The sequence below is a fragment of the Kwoniella newhampshirensis genome, chromosome 12 (genome assembly GCF_039105145.1).
Source record: "Kwoniella newhampshirensis strain CBS 13917 chromosome 12, whole genome shotgun sequence".
Classification (NCBI taxonomy): Eukaryota; Fungi; Basidiomycota; class Tremellomycetes; order Tremellales; family Cryptococcaceae; genus Kwoniella; species Kwoniella newhampshirensis.
In genome coordinates, this window is record NC_089965.1 from 958,519 (window position 1) to 974,970 (window position 16,452).

The following is a 16,452-nucleotide window of genomic DNA, read 5'->3' on the forward strand; positions in this document are numbered from 1 at the left end:
AAACACAAGACGCGATGTGTTGAAAGGGGAGTGGTTGGAAAAGGTTCCCCATTGTTTACGTCGTCGCAAATCGCAGAATACACAGACAACATAGGAAACGACAGATTCCCACCGATAGATAGCAATCAGACCTCGTCCCAGTACGACAGAAGACTCTCATGACCACCATGCCATCCGAAATGGCTTCCTCACCCACGCCCACCATCCATTCGGATTCAGATCATCAATCGCTCAAGACACCTCATGATTCGAGTCTCCCTAAAACTGACTCCCTCGAGTCTCCGTCACTCGATGGAACCAAGGTCAAGAAGGAGAAGAAGATCAGCGAGCCGCCAAAGGGACATTCTGGGGACGCCGGGACGATGGAGATGTCAGGATGGCGATTCTGGGCGATCATCGTCAGTTTGATGGTGTCGATCTTCCTGTTCGCTCTCGATCAACTCATCGTGGCGACCGCCATCCCGAAAATCACCGAACAATTCGACTCCCTCTCTCAACTCTCGTGGCTCGCATCTGGTTTCTTGTACGTGTCGCGTCTTCCCACGCTTTTCCTTTTCGTCGGTCCGCGTCTTGTTGTGGCTGACCTGAGCTGGGTGTCTTGTACAGCCTTACCCTGCTCAGCTTCAACTTGCTCTACTCACAGTTGATGAACATCTTTCCCTCCAAACATGTCATCATCGCCGCCATCTTCCTGTTCGAGATGGGCTCGTTGGTCTGCGGTGTGGCGCCCAACATGAACGTCCTGATCTTCGGTAGAGCGTTTGCAGGACTCGGAGCGGCTGGTATCTTCAGCGGAGCCATGGTCATCGCGGCAGAGATTGTGCCTCTTCATGCGCGAGCCCAATACTTCGGTGAGCTATCTTGTTGGCTGTGACTATCCTCGAATATGGCTGACAGACAACATGTGTCTCTCGAACAGCCTTGTTCGGTGTGTGGTGAGTCATACAGAGGAATACCGCGGCAATCGTGATGTTGTGTCTGATCACATATACCCTCGCAGCTTTGCGCTCGCTTCCGTGATCGGACCCCTGATTGGTGGTGCTTTCTCCGACCACGTCAGTTGGAGGTGGTGTTTCTACATCAATCTTCCGCTCGGTGGTGTCGCAATTGCCTGCCTGTTGTTCTTCCAACCCACGAAGCCCCCTTTGGGTCGCGCCGCCTCCTACAAAGGGTACTCCAAGGACATGATCATGGAGGTCGTCAAGTGTGATTGGGCGGCCGTCTGCCTCTCGATGGCTTGGGCGTGCTGCTTCATTCTCGCTTTCCAATGGGGTGGAGTCACCAGGAAATGGAATGATGCTAGCGTTATCGTCACGCTCGTTTTCGCTTTCGTGTTGGTACCTATTTTCTGTGTGTACGAATGGTATATACGAGACCTGGCATACTTTAGAATCAGATTGTTGATGCGCAGGACTATCGGGTGAGTGGTTCTGCTCACAGAATCTTCGGCCCGCTTTTGCTGATACTGATGTGCCGTCTAGTGGAGCTTGTATCGTCGCCTTCTGCGTCTTTGGGGTGATGATGATCTTGGTTTATTACCTTTCGTACGTCCCGGTCGGAAGCGTCTGCCCATCTTTTTACGCTGCTTGGTTGTGGCTGACTGGAATGCGCACTCCCATACAGAGTCTGTTATCAGGCCGTCCACCATACTTCAGCTACGGGTGCAGGTGTCCGCCTACTTCCTCTTATCCTGGTTCAAGTCGCCACTCTCATCATTTCGTCGCGAATGATACCGTTCATCGGACGATTCAAGCCCGTCATCGTGTGTGGACCGATTTTCATTGCGATTGCTTCAGGTCTTTTCTACACGGTCAAGTACACAACGAGCGAAGCCCATTTCTATGGTTATCAAGCGATCTTGGGTGTGGGCATTGGCATGTGTCTTCAGAACGTGATGGTCGCCACTCAGCACGAATTAAAGAAGGAGCCTTGGCTGATCTCCTTGGGTACCGGTCTGGTCGTTTTCAGTGAGTCGGCCAAAGGTGCCCATTCTGTTGAGACTGAGGAAGCGCTGAACGTGTCTCGATCGTCCTCGTAGTCGGTTTTGCTGGACGAATCTTCGCTCTCAGTCTCGGGGGCAGCGTCTTTGAGAATATGATTCAGAAAAACATCAGGGCGGCTGTGCCAGGTATCTCGGACGCAGTCGTCATGGCCGTAGTGAACGACGCCAGTGCGGTGTGGACTGCTGTTCCAGATGTAGGTATCCACCACCCCGATGTTCAACATGTGCCATTGCTAACAGGGCATCTACAGGATTTGCGTCCACCCATCCTCGAAGCGTACGCCAAGAGTCTTTCCCAAGTCTTCGTCATTGGTGTTCCGTTGGCGGTGATCGCGTTCGGCGGCGCCTTGCTCATGAAAAACGACAAGATGCTTACAAAGGCCGAAGAGGAAGCTGGTATCGCCGAGGCCAAAGAGAAGGCTGCATTGGCCGCCAAGAGGGAGGAAGAGATTGCGGTCGGTACCGCTGGAGTCGGAGATGCTCAAGCAGCTTTGGATGCTGAGGAGAGTGAGACTGAGAGACCAGTGGACGCTCAAGCCGTCTTGGCCGAGAAGGAGGGGAAAAGTGCAGTCTGATAGCGTCCACAAAATCGGCGCTGTGGCCCAAGACCTGATACATTCCAATAGAGTAACGAGTATCGTGTAGATAGGACGATGTGATGAGATTATAATATCTAACGTATCGACCGCTCCTCCAGTCCAGTCCAGCAGAGCAGCAGGATGATCGGTAGTGTCCCCACCGTGTAACGCCGATATCCTTTCAGGTCGGTCAGGAAGCAAGTCGAAAACTATTTCCTGTGGCCACAGAGAGAGAGCGAGGTGAAACAGGGTCAGCCAATCTGTTCAGGGTGGAAAGAGTGTGAGACCCCTGAGATGCGAGGTCTGTGTCACTACTACTATTCGTCGCTCGGTGCATTTTTGTAATCGGGGATCCACAAGTTCCCGCTGGTCGGATTACAAAAAGCAGTTCATCACAAACAAGGTTCAATTAGTGACCCGACGGGATACCTTTGTAATAAGAATAAGTCATTGAATGACACGAGGAGAGGAAACCCGTTTCAACTGATCAATCCGTCCCCCTCCCCCCTTTCACGCCTCCCACCCACCTCGTTACTTGCAAGTCATACCAGACACAGCGTGCGATATCACCTTGAAACTTCCTGAAGAAACGCAGCAGGGGACACACGAGGATAGAGAGATCTGATCATACGGGAAACGGTGAACGGAGAAGGAGAAGGGCAGAACAATAAGGAGATTAAAGTCCGAAACGAACAATAGGAATATACAGTACAGTCGACAGTCGACAGCATATCGACATCTCCCTCACACAGTACTCCCACACAATCACTCACGCACCCGTCCTCTTCCCCTCACACATCACGAAACATCCCTTGCGTGCCTTTTCCTCTCCCCTCACGCCATTCACCTGCCTTTGGCTCGATCAACAGCAGCCGCACTTTGGATCATGTCGTCCTCCGCTACCATTCGACTCCCTCCCCTCTCCCACCCTCATCCATCCCACAGTTTCCCTCGGACCTCTTCTCGGTTCGATTATGCAGGGGGTAGCGCAGGGTCAGGATCCGTTCATCCGTGAGTCTCGAGACACTCTGGACACTCTTTCCTTTTCTCTCGGCTTGGATCGTATGTATATCCGTTTCACACGATGGGGATATCGTCGTCAACTAGATTGCATGAAATAGATCGTATGAATAGCTGACCTAGTCTTCTCTTCTCCTCTTTGACATGTCACGCACTATGCTTCGACTTCGCATTATCATCTGACCCACCGCACCTCATTCCGTCCTTTTTTGCACTTCTTCGCCATCCAATTCGACGTCCTTTTGACCTCCCCCACCGAACCCCTCCTGGGCGTACGGCTCACTCACCCGACTGGTCGTGTCGTGCATACTCTGGGACGTCCATCCTTCCCTTCCTTCCCTCTCCCGCTCGACGATGACGACTCGGCGTCACTGATCCATTTGTCGACTCACTTATTGTGCTTCACAAACGCCTGCTTTCACTGCTTCCTTACTACCTCGACTTACTATTCCACCACGTCTCCTTCCTCTGATTCACCGCTCTGATTCCGAAATGTTCGTCCATCTCACACCCCCTCTCCCGCCTGGTCCTCCGTTCATCCACCACCGCTCCTTTCCCTCGCATCACCGCTCCATCTTCAACACGCATTCGCGTTCGCCGCTCGCCCCGCCCAATCATATACGCAGAACGTCGTCTCTTCGAGACCCACCACCTGGGGCAAGTGGTTCGCCTTCACCCGCCGCGTCGGAGCCGGAGGAGGATGAGTTCATGGCCCATCAGACCAGATCCGCGGGAAGACGAAGGATTGGACGTAGAAAGGATGAGAGGGGGTGAGTGATTGATTCTTCGATCTGTGGTTCCCAAGATTCAATCAAGGGGCATGTTCGTGTCTGTGTGTTGTGTTTTGGCGAGACTGGTCATTGCACTGTTATATACATCTCATCATCCCTTTTCTCCCTCTTTCTCTCCCTTTCCGAGTATCACTGTTCCAATAACACAGAACAGTCCGTCACCGACCATTCGCGCAGTCTTATCCTCCAACTTCCCTGCGCGCCACCTTCTTCCTTACACTCGTCGATCGCAACCTTTCTTCTCCTTACCCCTCGTTCGTTTGGGTTTGAGGTTCGTACCGACACCCCTTCTCGCTTGGCGTGGAAAGGAGGTGGTCTTGATTCCTTTACCCAGACAAGATGAAACCAGCGTCAGAACTTGCCTTCTGACGGCGCTCCATTGGCGGTACGATGCTGTGTAGAACGAAGGGGAGTCCGGTTGTGTGAAATTCGAACCTCCGTACGTGGATGATAAACCTCAGCGCCGCACATACAGCACGGACCTTCTTCTCCTCGTATATATCCTTGCCTCTTCCTGTTCGCTCGCCGCCTGCATGATCATCTCGATGCTTCGCGTTGGACTGTGTACCCGATCAACCCCGTGTTCCTAATACCCAGTCCTGTTCGCATTCCGATTTGGTTCCTATCGTTCGATTGTGGATTATCACTGACTTAACATCTGTTCTTCTTGTCACTTTGTCCCTGCTTGACGATAACTCTCATACTCGATGCCGGCATCCCCAACGCCGTACCTCACTCCACCGCCTACATTACCTCCTACACGTCTTCCATCCGTCGGCCCCCACTTTCATCCTCGAATTGCCGCCATCAACTCCGCTTGGGGTCAACTCCCTTCCTTCCTTTCGACTTCACCTTCCAGACATGGTGATGAAGCCGCCGACGGCGACAACGACGATCAGCACCACCGAGCTGACAAGAAACGACGTTTGAACAAGAGCGGAAGAGCTGTTGACGTTGTGCCTGCACCCAATAACGACTCCTTCAGCCAATCCGACGAGTCTTCAGCATCTCCGCCTCGTTCTACAGTCCCAAAAGTACAGCCAACTAAAGGTGGACGTGGAAGTGGGGGACTGCTGGCGCCGATCAAGCCGATTGGCTTTGCCGCTTCTCGAGAAGCGCGGCGTGAAGACGGTATCGAAAGCTCTGCTATCCCTTCTCCAGTGGTAATGGGTTTTGATTTCAAAGCTGTTGACGAAGATCAGCTCAAGACGGTGGGTTTGACGCTCCATGACCAAATTGCAAAACAAGCTCATCAAGCTCAAATCATCTCCGCTCAGGTACGGGACACTATCTCAATCAAAGAACAACAGCAAGCTCTCATCGCTGCAAGAAGAAGGGGCGTCACGGGCTCAACACCAAACACTCCAAAAGAAATCAGTTTCAAGGGTTGGACACCCAAGGAGCAGACTGAAAGTAGAGGAAGTGCAGCACCAAGTAGCGGCGGTGGTGTTGGCAGAAGAAGGGAAAAGACAAAGGACAAGGTGGAGAAGATGAGTATCGTCACTTCCACAGCCGACAGGGACGTGGTTCCGGCTTCCAAGGTGGGCAAATTACAATTACTCAAAACAGTTCGCAGCTGTGGATTGACTGATCAAGTTGCTGCAGAGTGCGCCCTTGAACCAAGGCTTGGCGTCTCAACAGGCCTCACCTCGCGAACCGCCATCCGGCAGCCAGACCTCGATTCCGCCTCATATCCTCCCACCCTTGCAGAATTATGGCCACCATCAGAACGGTATGACCGATCCCCGTGCTGCGCCTCTCAGCCACACACGCACTCGCAATGGCGAAGAGCATGAATTTGCTCGACAGCAGGGACCATACTACAATCTCTCCCAGCATCGTTCGCTCGCTCGGCCTTATGACGGCTCAGGCGGGCATATTAGCGGACCTCACTCTGCACGAGCATCTATTAGCAACGCATCGGTCAGCAACGAACGCCGCAACTTTACAATTTCCTCCGGAAGTAATAATGGCAATCTCCACCCTTCTCAGGCTAATCGATTTGAGGCAGCCTCACCGCGTATCGTCAGTCATCATTCGGGTTCACCTTCCTCTCCTCGGGGCAGAGAGACATTCCTCGCTCCCTTCAATCAGCTATACGATCTCCTTTCTCAAACGGACTCGCTCCGATATACGCTGCAAGATCTCATCCATCGTTACGAGGGTGCCTATCAATCTCAGTTGGGAGCGATGTCTGAATTCAAGTCGACCGCTTCAGCTGCAGCAACACTATTGAGCAACCTGCAGCAAAGTGCGGACAGCTTGAAAGAGATGGTCAGGTATGAGGTGGAACGCAGTGGCAATACGGAGAAGAGGGAGGTGGAAGAGCTGAGGGAAAGAGTCAAGAGATTGGAGGAAAGATTGGAAAAGTAAACCTGAGAAAGAAGGACACGTGGAAGGAAACACGGAAGGAGGATATACATGTCCAACTCATTGGCCGCGAACGAGAGTACGGTGGGATCATATTACATGATAGCGATGAGAGAGCAGTTGATAGGGCGACTATGAGGTGGATCGTTTGCAGGCAAGGGGTACTGCGAAGGAGGGGGGAAGGGGTGCGTGATATGGACAGGTACGGCGGGCGGCATGAGACCAATGATAAGTCCGACGCTCGTTTAGGACGATATGCGTGATATGTATGATTGAAATGGATGGAATGAAGATGCGACATGGAAATATGTGCGAAAGACAACGGCTTTCTAATCGTGAACCGGGAAGATCCAAAAAGTTTTTAGATTAGATAAACTTGTAATTATCTGCTCGTTGTTCAGTTCCTTTCGACCACAAATGACGACCTTGCGAGACGACAGCCCTGTTCGTCACAAAAAGAAATAGCCTACAGTCGATTTCCGTGCTTGACATAGGTACATCACAGCCTGCACAATACGACGAGGACCGACATCTTCATCCATCTCAACTCTTTCAGCATGACCACTTCGCTTGCTAGCCATTGAATGAGTACAACTTCTCTCACGTCGCCCCTATAAGTCAGCTAGATATCATATCGATGCCCCTCCCTGCATCACATACCAAGCATCTCGACCTCCTGGTCCATTCTATCCCTCGTCAACCCGATCACCTTCTATTGCCGCTTCGACAAATCTCTTCCGGCAGCGGGAAGAGCGGAAGTACGGGGACTACGGGCACGACATTATGGTTATCTGGACAAGTGTTATCGGCTTATCTGAGTTCGGTATCCCTACCACAAACATTGTCCACCACCAACAACAACAACAGCAACAACACTCTCTCCTCCTCCTCGTTGTCTGGCAAAAATAGCGGCGTCCGACCGCAAGTATTAGAATTAGGAGCAGGTATAGGCTACACGTCCCTATGTCTGGCGTCGACCGGATGGGACGTGGTCAGCACCGACATCGAGCCGGTCCTGAGTGGAGTGCTGAGGGGCAACATTGAGGATGGATTGAGAGTGATCAGAGCGAATTTGTCCCTGGGCAGCGTGGGTGGGATCGAAGTGCGAGAATTGGATTGGGAAAGGGTGACGTCTTGTGAGAGAGATACGCTCGATTGGCTTGATCAGAAGGAATGGGATATGATCGTCATGACGGACACGTTCTATGCGCCTCATCTTATCGGTCCTTTGTGGGATACATTGGCATATGTCTCGACTCCGCGCATTGCTTCGACAAGTCATCCACCAACTTCAACACAAGAAACGCGGCAGCCACCAGGACCACTGTCCACAACCATGACAAGCAAAGCTCGGACTCCTCCACCGATATATATCGGTATCGAAATCCGTGATCCGTCTCTGATCTCACAAGCTCTGGAACATGGTCGGAAGAGAGGGTTCGAGCTGAAGAAGGTGGGCAGGAAGCGGGTCGGTAAGGAGGTGGAGAGATGGGGATGGAAGAGCGAGGATTGGGAAGGAGTGGAAGTGTGGAAAGCCAAGTGGAGGGGAGGAGGTCCGGCTCCCTCTGCTGCCAGCAACTGAAGAAGACGTGTCATAGCAGCATGGTCTGGAGCACAGAGTCTTCTTCGTGAGAACATGCATAGTCGTTGTGCTCGTCAGATAGTCATGTAGACGGTGATATACCATGCATATCGTTGAACCATCTCATAAAATGAATGTCATCAATACGGTGGTCATGGTAATCTGGAGCCCCTTTCCGACGGATCGGCTAATTCCAATGACGGAGACGACTTGTCCTTGCAATACGTTGTTGGTATCTTTCCTTCTTCTTCTTCTTCTTCTTCTTCTGCTTTATCGACGCAAATCAACTGCAAAAGCCTACACGATGTCCTCCCCATTGGCGCCGGGCTCTGGGACTCCCATCCCACCATATCTCCTCTCCTCGTTGCCGCCCTCCGCCATCCCAATCCCACCACCATCTTCCAGTCCTCTCTCCGCACCCAATGCGCCCATATCAACTTCAACTCCCGCCCCCCCTTCTTTCCCCCCTACTTCCTCCACGACCACCACGGGGAAAGGCAAGAACGCCTCTTCTTCCTCATCATCGGCCCTGAACATAGGAATGTCCTTACCGTCCTTATCGACAAATGTGTCCGACTTGTTGCTCTCATCTCTTTTGCCACCAAACTTGCCGAAAACAACCTCGTCGTCTTCGTCGAAAAAGGTCGGAGTTGGGCTCGCGGGTAATGGGATGGGAGGCATTCCTAGAGATTTGACAAGTCAGAGAGAGGGACTGAGTTTGAATCTGATGAGTAACAACTTTAGGAGATTCGTGACTCGAGTGAGTGACGACGCAGCGATGAATCATAATCATAATCATAATCTTGGTGGGAGATGCGAAACGGCTGGGATAGGGATAGTGGACAATGAGAGACACTCAAAAGGAGCTGAGGGAACACAGAGGCAGAGCTGATTCTGGCTGAAACCCCGACCACGATAACCTGTTCACTGACGCTCCTCGTAATATCAGGTCGGACCCGTCTTCTGGCTACAGGATCGAGTGGAAGAGATACTGTTCTGGCGAAAGCCGGTCTGGACATGGGCATGGATCTTGCTCTGGACCTTCATCTGTAGGTGCTGTCGTGGGCCACAACGGGGAATCTCTTAGTTCAGAGAGTAAGCCGAAGCCACCATTGATTGACGTCTGCACAGCTTTCCAACCTCGTACACTTCTCTTACTCCCCTCGCTCACACTCATGCTCATCCTTCTGCACACCCACGAACGGACCACTCCCGTACCTTCCTTACTTGGGATCATTGCTCCTCAACCTACTGCCACGGATCGGATCAATCCATCCACAGGAAGTGGAGGGAGCAACATTGCTACTGCTACGACAGCCTCAGTCGCTGCTGCTGTGGTGAACGCGAGGACGAGTCCGAATCTCAGTACGGGCAACAGTGCCTTCTCAGCGAGCACGACCAAAGACTCAGAAGGAGAGACCGTCGGAGTACCAGTCGTTCCTCCTCAAGAAGCCCAGAGTGGCGTGGATTACTACATGAATATTCAGGCCATTCAGAATCTCATGGGCCTAGTGTGGGTACCACTTCGAACATCTGCTAATTGGGCACCTGTTGAACCAACTGACGACCTTCGCTATTCTGGTTTATGCAGATCCGACGCCTACGACTATGTCGCCCCTCGTCTGGCCCCACTACAATCGCCTAATCATCCACCCTCGCCACTTGCTCTGCCGATCACGCACACTCATCTTGTCCTTCTCCTTCTTCCTCCAACATTGCTCCTCCCTCTCATCCCTTCGCAATTCATTCCCTACCTTCTCTTACCTCTAGGTCTTGTTCCACCACTTGTCTTCCATCCCAACCTCACGCCTGCCATTCTCTCTCTTCCTACACATCTTTATATCAGAAAAAGTCGCGCTCTACTCGAAGGTTGGCTCCTGAGCGATCGTCTATCTGATGAGATCGGTCGAAAACAGATTGGCAGAGTTGAGGTATGGGAGAACGAGAGATTAGATCCCAAGATCGCAGCTGCATCAACCTCGACGAACGATAAAGCTCCTCACGGTGCGCCCATGATTCCTCCCGGAAGCTGGGGAGCTCGATTCCTACGACCGAGCGATCGACCACCCTGGGTCAAAGTGGAGAGTAAGGAGAGTAGATGGAGGAATGTGGAGGATACCTTGCCCGTCTCAACAGCTGGAGAGGGCGGGGAAGCGGAGGCTAAAAAGGTCTTGGCTTTGAAGGAGGGTTGGGAGTGTGTACCTGGAGAAGATTGGAGAGTGGATGGGAGCGGATTATGGAGTGATGTAGGCGTGGATGCAGGCGAGTGTTGAGCGAGCAGAATCGGCGGAGGAGTGTGTTGCTAATTTGACCATTTGGTTTCGCAGAAGGATGGGTGTATTCGGACGATTCTTGGCAGGTAAGCAATTACATCACGCAAAGTGATCAACGCTCAGCTGACCACCCCGATCGTAGAATGTGGCTCCAACGCCATACACAGAAGCGGATTTGACTGCAGGCGAGAAGGCAGCCACAGTGCCCGCAGGGATGATGCCAGGTTTAGCTCTGAGGAGGATAACGAGAAGAAGAAGGTGGTGGAAGAGGGTTTACGAGTTTTCAGAGGGCGTGTGATTTCGAAACGAGAGGAGGGTCACTGGTTGCACCTGTATGATGTACACGTTTTCATGTTTCGAGATATGTACAACAGGACTAGTTAGTGATGTCGAAAGACAGCCAAAGGAGCTTAGGCGATGAGAATGGCGTAACGAATGGTCATGAGCAGCGAGAGTGTCATGACTTAATGGCGGTGCAAGCATTCCACGATTTCGTCAGAAGGGCAACTTCGATCAGAAGGACAGACAGAGAGCAAGGAAGACCTACCCATTCCAGCTGGCATGAACTTGCCAGACTTGGTAAATCGATAGGTCATCAAGACCAGCAGAGCGATCGAAGTGTCTACAAGGAAGATAAGAGTCATCTCAGTGGGCGTTCGACGGCAAACGAGTAGCGTATCCTGGCTGTGTGCCAGCCAGCAAGGCTCTCTTCGGCCATGGAAGAGATGTTGATAGATACTCACACAGACTGGGCCATACATCGAGATTGTTCTTCGTTACTCGCTGTGATTCATGATAACTTCAGCGTTCAAGATTCATATCGTCGTTGTCGTTGTCGTTGTCGTTGATGTTGATCTGCAGGACATGATGGACTTACATTCGCTCCGTATGCCGCTGCGACGGCTGCGCCCACACCGGCGCTACAGGGGCGGGCGGAGTCATGTGATCAGCTCTCGGAGGTGTCTATCCATGTATCTCTGTATACCACGACCGAAGCTGGCGCCCACTGCGGCGAGCATTAATGAATCGGCGCCGACGGGCGATTCATCTGTTTGGTCTCGTTCCGGGCATGAACCGAACATCGACTGGACGGAGATACCACTCTGTCGAGTACACTGCATTCGCACAGCAATCAATGCCGCCAGCGGACTCACACCAAAGACATAGCCGAGCCTCTGCGTATGGCGCCGAGCAGACCACCAGAAGCCAGGAGGAATGCGAAGATGTATCCCGGGTAATCGTACTGCGTCGACGACATGCTTGTCTTTCTCTTTCTCTTTGCTTATTTATCACTTGAGGAATCGATGTTTCAAGCAAAGATAATAGTCAAAACGGGCAAGACAGAACTCGTGTCGTCATCTACAGTATCGGTCCGGATATAGTTGATGGAAAAGCAAAGGTCTCGTTGGTCGACCGACGCGTTTGACGAGTCCTTTTTCTTTTCCTTCTGGTTTTGAGCTTGGATCCGGATGCAACCAATTTCACAAGTACAGATGTTCTGCGCTGTGGTCGTTCGGACCGCATAGCATAGCATTGGCTGTTGGGGATGATGGGGATGACAAGTATTGGAGGGGGAGTCTAAGCTACTGATCAGGCCGGGTTTTTTTACCATTCCATACTTGACCGGCCATGCAGATTTAGATTGAGATGGCAACGATGAAAGATCTGCAGTACGAGTACTCGAGTACAGTATCACTTTCCTCCGTTTTCTCATCTCGCCTCAATGCCACTTCAGCGCCCTCATCCACTCAGCACTCGTCATCATCGACGACTCCAGCCTTCGCACGAGATCTTCCCGGACACCCTCTCTGTATTTTGATTGAGACTTGTAATTGAGACTGGGATCTGGTCTGACCGGTGGATCGCGCAGAAAATAGCATCGACGTCGAATTAACAATTCAACAGCATCACTTGGGGCAGGTCCTCATACGTCACTTACAAACTGCTCTGTGACAGGTAGTGCACATTCTTCGATAGCGACCATTCCGCGGCCCATAAGCAATCGTCGATGTCATCGTATTCAGGAGTCCCCAACCCAACGTCGTTGTACAAGCGATGCAGAGCTCGGCCGAGCGGGGTGAAAGAAGAAGCACGATCGACGAGCGATATCGAAGTCAATCAGTCAGATGCGACATCGTGAACTGGTTACGGCTAGAAGAACGAGGACACATGACCAGAGGAGTAGGTCGTTGAGACCATCTAGCAACCTATCGTTGCGCCTCGGCGATTGGCTTTCCGTTTCATCTTCGATTTTACTTGAGCTACCGTAACTGCAATCCCCGCCCTCCCCCCCCTTCTTCGACTGCACTAGATCTTCGACTTTGCTTTCTCCTCTTCATCTTTCAGTCTCTGCACAGCCTTCATACCGGCGGGTCTAGAAAGAGTAATAGAGAGAATCAAGTAAGCTTGCCACCCATCAATCAATATGTGAAGTCATGCTGAACGCTCACCTCGCAAGTACGGTTTCGTGCCATTTCTTGATACTGGGACCGACTTTGTAGCCTGCGTCTTTGCGACCTCCTACGATGAGAGAGTTGATGAGGAAGAACATCATGAACTGGTACGGGAGTCAGCGAAGATCCGCAAATGAACCCGAACCCATATTGGCGAGATCAGAATCGTTTTAGAGGTCAGAAGGGGAGGTGATTTCGGAGGATTGCCGATGTGTGGTTGATAACCCGTAGATTCCCCGTCATGAAATTTCCACAAAAGTAAGGTCATGGATTGACACCACTCACGTCACCCTCGCCTGGTTTATCAGTCCCGGAGAAGAAGCCTCCCTTGCTCTTGGCGAGGAACGACTCGGCCTGGGGGAGGGGGGGTGTGTGTTAAGGTGTCAGCACGGTCGATCAGAGCGACGACCATCGATCGAGGTTTGAGGAAGATGATTGAAAACATACAAAGTCGATAGTGGCTTGTTGCTGAGGTTTCAAGTAGGCATTCTGTACCAATCGCAACAAGGAAGCAAAGTTATGATTCATTTCCGATTTCTTGTCCTGTCGAAGCTCCTGTCCTCAGCAAAAACCACACTCACAAGAAGCCATCCTGAATATTTCTCGATGCCCTTCTTCTCCTCATCGCTCAATCCAGGGACCATACCCCCCTGAAGCCATCCCTGCGAAGTAGCGCCGATAATTGCGCCAGCCTGGAACAGGTTGAGCTGCGACGCCTCGGCAAAATGGCCCCAGAACAGATCATCTTCGGTCGTCTCCAGCTGGACGTCGACCTCGCCCTTTTCTGCGGCAGCCTTCACCTCGGGGAGGGAGAGGAGCGTGTGGATGATGTAGGCGGATTCGGTGAGTAGCTTGTCGTTGAGCATCAAGGCGGGAGCTCGACCGAGTGGTGAGACGGCTTGGAGGGAGGGAGGAGCAGAGCGCGTGGGGAGTCGGAAATGTACTTGGACATCGTAAGGGAGTTTGATCTCTTCGAGGGCCCAGACTGGTCATGAAGCAAACGATGTCAGACATCGTAGACAGCAAAGGAGGAGCATACGTTCCCGCATTCTCGTCAGAAAGGAGAGACAGGTGGTGGATTAACATCGGGACACTTGGGATGTGGAGTGCGGAGTATGGAGTATGGAGTATGAAATGTGGGGTATAGGCTGTTGTAGCTTGGCAAATCGTCCTATGTCGCGGTAAAGCCACTCACAGATTCTGTCAGATCGACTAACGTTCAAGTGATGGAGAGTGATGCTAGGTGACATACTGTTCTGGTTTGATGGGTATATGTCCAGATACCAAAGAAGTCGGTCAAAGTCGCTAACCCCTTTAAATAGCGGTGACATGATCAGTAGTAGTGGTCGGATGCGAGTTAATGACCAATAGCCGATCCGGACATTACGGAGTGCCGAGTTGGTATTCATCACCCGCCCTCAAGTGACATTTTTGAATCAGCTTGTCACAATTTACTGTATTAATAGATCATGACATTCAATACATATGGACATGCAACGTCACGAGAACCGTACAAATGGTGTACACAGTTGACAAAATATGGGCCGGGGACCGAAGGAAATACAAGGGGCTCATGCACAAGAACGATGAATACGTGAAACACGTCACACATGGGGACAATGATTTGGGTAGCGCTGATCACATGAGGGATGGACAAACAATGAAAGATACAATGATGGTTGGAGCGATAAACGTGGGAAGGTCGTTGAAGTTGGAGAGAACGAAAGGCGAAGCTTTCGCAACGGCGAGCAATGGTGCAGGTGTACTTGAGGCTTTTGATGTTTTACAGGGTATCCTGGGTATCCGGCGATTCTAGGTATGCTGGTATGCTGACTGTCGATGATTGAGGGTCACACGAAGATCGATGATTGACGATAATGAGGATTTGATGTTGAAGCCGTGAGGGTATGACGATGTGAAAGCGTAGAATGTTCTTGGCTAGTCATGACGGCACCGTTGGAATCTGGTTAGTAACATTGTAACAGCTGGACGGGCTAGCCGACTACCTACCCTCAATCCAGATCCATGCGCTCATCCTCATCATCACTGATTTTCTCCGACACTCCAGCTCTCAACCTGCTTGGACCCCTCACTCCCCCTGAGACTCCTCTTCCCATCCCTCTTCCATGTCCCAGCCTAAAGACATTGTTCATCTCCGTCCCTAGAGCTTCGACCTCAGCCAGGAACTTGCTACGAGCTTTGGCAAGCTGGCTCATTGGGTTCACATCAACGTTGAGTGGTCCGGGAGTGAGATGCATCATCTCGACGTCTGCCATTGGTGTAGGCGACGAGGTTCGAATCGAACGGGAGACTTCATCAAAGCCCATGACAGGGGCCGAGGCCAAAGGCGATGGGATGTGAGGAGAATGAACCAGTACCTTTGTCGAGGCAGGAGGAGGGCTGGATTGGTGCATGGAAGCGGAAGGAGACGCATCAGTTGAATTAGCAGGGGATTTGTCGTCTTCGGAAACAACAAGTCCTACGATGGACGAGTTGGAGCAAGATCTTGGTCGTTTGGCAATGGGTTCTCCCATTTCTGGCGTCGAGGGTCGGGAGGCCGCCTCGACGCGATAACCAGTGACCTCATCGCTGGAAGAGGGTGGGGGAAGACAACGCGGCTCCTTGAAAGTCCTACTCTCTCGTACGATGGGCTGCTCCGGCGACGCGCTCGGATTAGAGATTGGATTTCTGAACTTGAGCTTGATGATAGGTCGCGTAGACTCGGTCGATGTCGAGGCAGGTGGAGTTGCAGGTGGTGACGCTTGAGCCCTCAATCTCTTATGACCCTTGGGTTTGAGCGGTCTCACCTGTTCCGTGCCAAGCATGAGGCGAAGCTTGACAGGTCGTGAGGGGACGTGAGGCGATATCGTCGGAGACTGAGAGGTAGATGGAACGGGACGGCTTGGGACCATGATGCTGCGAGGGTGAGATCCCTTGGCCCAGCAGTGTAGCTCGTGGCGGGTGGCGGCTGGGATTGCTGTTATATGCCAAGTGGAAGAAATGCTCTTGTTACGCGCCGAAAGGTCGTCTGACTGGTGTAGGACGTGCGGACCCCCACATGTCAGCACGGGTCAAAGGCGATACGGAGTATGGACGGCAAGTGATGATGTGCAGCAGAGACGTCATGTCCCTCACCCACCAGAGCGTGTGTCTCCCTCCCGCTGATCTGTTCGTTGTAGAGCGCGACAATGTTCCTAGTATTTCTCCTCCATGCTATGCCAAGTCTGAAGCTGGGTGAAATGGTCGGGATTGGATGAGTGGTGTGAGATGATGACGATGATGCGATGAGCTGCCCGATGATGACAGCAATATGAGAGAGAGGAGGAGGAGGAGGTTGGAATGCAAATGCTAATGAATGAAGAAGAGTGACTGTGTGTGTGTTT

General features: G+C 51.9%; 8 protein-coding genes across 8 annotated transcripts; 5 read left to right on the top strand and 3 right to left on the bottom strand.

Annotated features, from left to right (window-relative positions):
* Window positions 1-179: 179 nt before the first annotated feature.
* IAR55_005929 (uncharacterized protein) lies at window positions 180-2,577 on the top strand (the record flags this gene model as incomplete). Its single annotated transcript, XM_066949018.1, has 8 exons — window positions 180-523; window positions 607-851; window positions 920-935; window positions 1,001-1,420; window positions 1,482-1,544; window positions 1,624-1,967; window positions 2,039-2,196; window positions 2,254-2,577. 8 exons carry the CDS (start codon window positions 180-182, stop codon window positions 2,575-2,577), a joined length of 1,914 nt encoding a protein of 637 aa, XP_066800791.1.
* A 1,515-nt stretch (window positions 2,578-4,092) lies between these two features.
* IAR55_005930 (uncharacterized protein) lies at window positions 4,093-4,374 on the top strand (the record flags this gene model as incomplete). The annotated part of the gene is made up of 1 exon (XM_066949019.1): window positions 4,093-4,374. The coding sequence occupies one exon, from the start codon at window positions 4,093-4,095 to the stop codon at window positions 4,372-4,374; it is 282 nt and encodes a 93-aa protein (XP_066800792.1).
* Window positions 4,375-5,098: 724 nt separating this feature from the next.
* IAR55_005931 (uncharacterized protein) lies at window positions 5,099-6,764 on the top strand (the record flags this gene model as incomplete). Its single annotated transcript, XM_066949020.1, has 3 exons — window positions 5,099-5,602; window positions 5,669-5,932; window positions 5,997-6,764. 3 exons carry the CDS (start codon window positions 5,099-5,101, stop codon window positions 6,762-6,764), a joined length of 1,536 nt encoding a protein of 511 aa, XP_066800793.1.
* Window positions 6,765-7,398: 634 nt separating this feature from the next.
* On the top strand, window positions 7,399-8,343 carry IAR55_005932 (uncharacterized protein; the record flags this gene model as incomplete). The annotated part of the gene is made up of 1 exon (XM_066949021.1): window positions 7,399-8,343. One exon carries the CDS (start codon window positions 7,399-7,401, stop codon window positions 8,341-8,343), a length of 945 nt encoding a protein of 314 aa, XP_066800794.1.
* A 304-nt stretch (window positions 8,344-8,647) lies between these two features.
* Window positions 8,648-10,914, top strand: IAR55_005933 (uncharacterized protein; the record flags this gene model as incomplete). The annotated part of the gene is made up of 6 exons (XM_066949022.1): window positions 8,648-9,103; window positions 9,293-9,392; window positions 9,475-9,856; window positions 9,935-10,605; window positions 10,671-10,702; window positions 10,759-10,914. The coding sequence occupies 6 exons, from the start codon at window positions 8,648-8,650 to the stop codon at window positions 10,912-10,914; spliced, it is 1,797 nt and encodes a 598-aa protein (XP_066800795.1).
* Window positions 10,915-11,026: 112 nt separating this feature from the next.
* On the bottom strand, window positions 11,027-11,874 carry IAR55_005934 (uncharacterized protein; the record flags this gene model as incomplete). Its single annotated transcript, XM_066949023.1, has 5 exons — window positions 11,027-11,079; window positions 11,164-11,238; window positions 11,360-11,399; window positions 11,494-11,536; window positions 11,771-11,874. The coding sequence occupies 5 exons, from the start codon at window positions 11,872-11,874 to the stop codon at window positions 11,027-11,029; spliced, it is 315 nt and encodes a 104-aa protein (XP_066800796.1).
* A 1,049-nt stretch (window positions 11,875-12,923) lies between these two features.
* On the bottom strand, window positions 12,924-14,319 carry IAR55_005935 (uncharacterized protein; the record flags this gene model as incomplete). Its single annotated transcript, XM_066949024.1, has 6 exons — window positions 12,924-12,990; window positions 13,067-13,173; window positions 13,355-13,423; window positions 13,517-13,558; window positions 13,651-14,054; window positions 14,265-14,319. The coding sequence occupies 6 exons, from the start codon at window positions 14,317-14,319 to the stop codon at window positions 12,924-12,926; spliced, it is 744 nt and encodes a 247-aa protein (XP_066800797.1).
* Window positions 14,320-15,081: 762 nt separating this feature from the next.
* On the bottom strand, window positions 15,082-15,981 carry IAR55_005936 (uncharacterized protein; the record flags this gene model as incomplete). The annotated part of the gene is made up of 1 exon (XM_066949025.1): window positions 15,082-15,981. The coding sequence occupies one exon, from the start codon at window positions 15,979-15,981 to the stop codon at window positions 15,082-15,084; it is 900 nt and encodes a 299-aa protein (XP_066800798.1).
* Window positions 15,982-16,452: the final 471 nt, after the last annotated feature.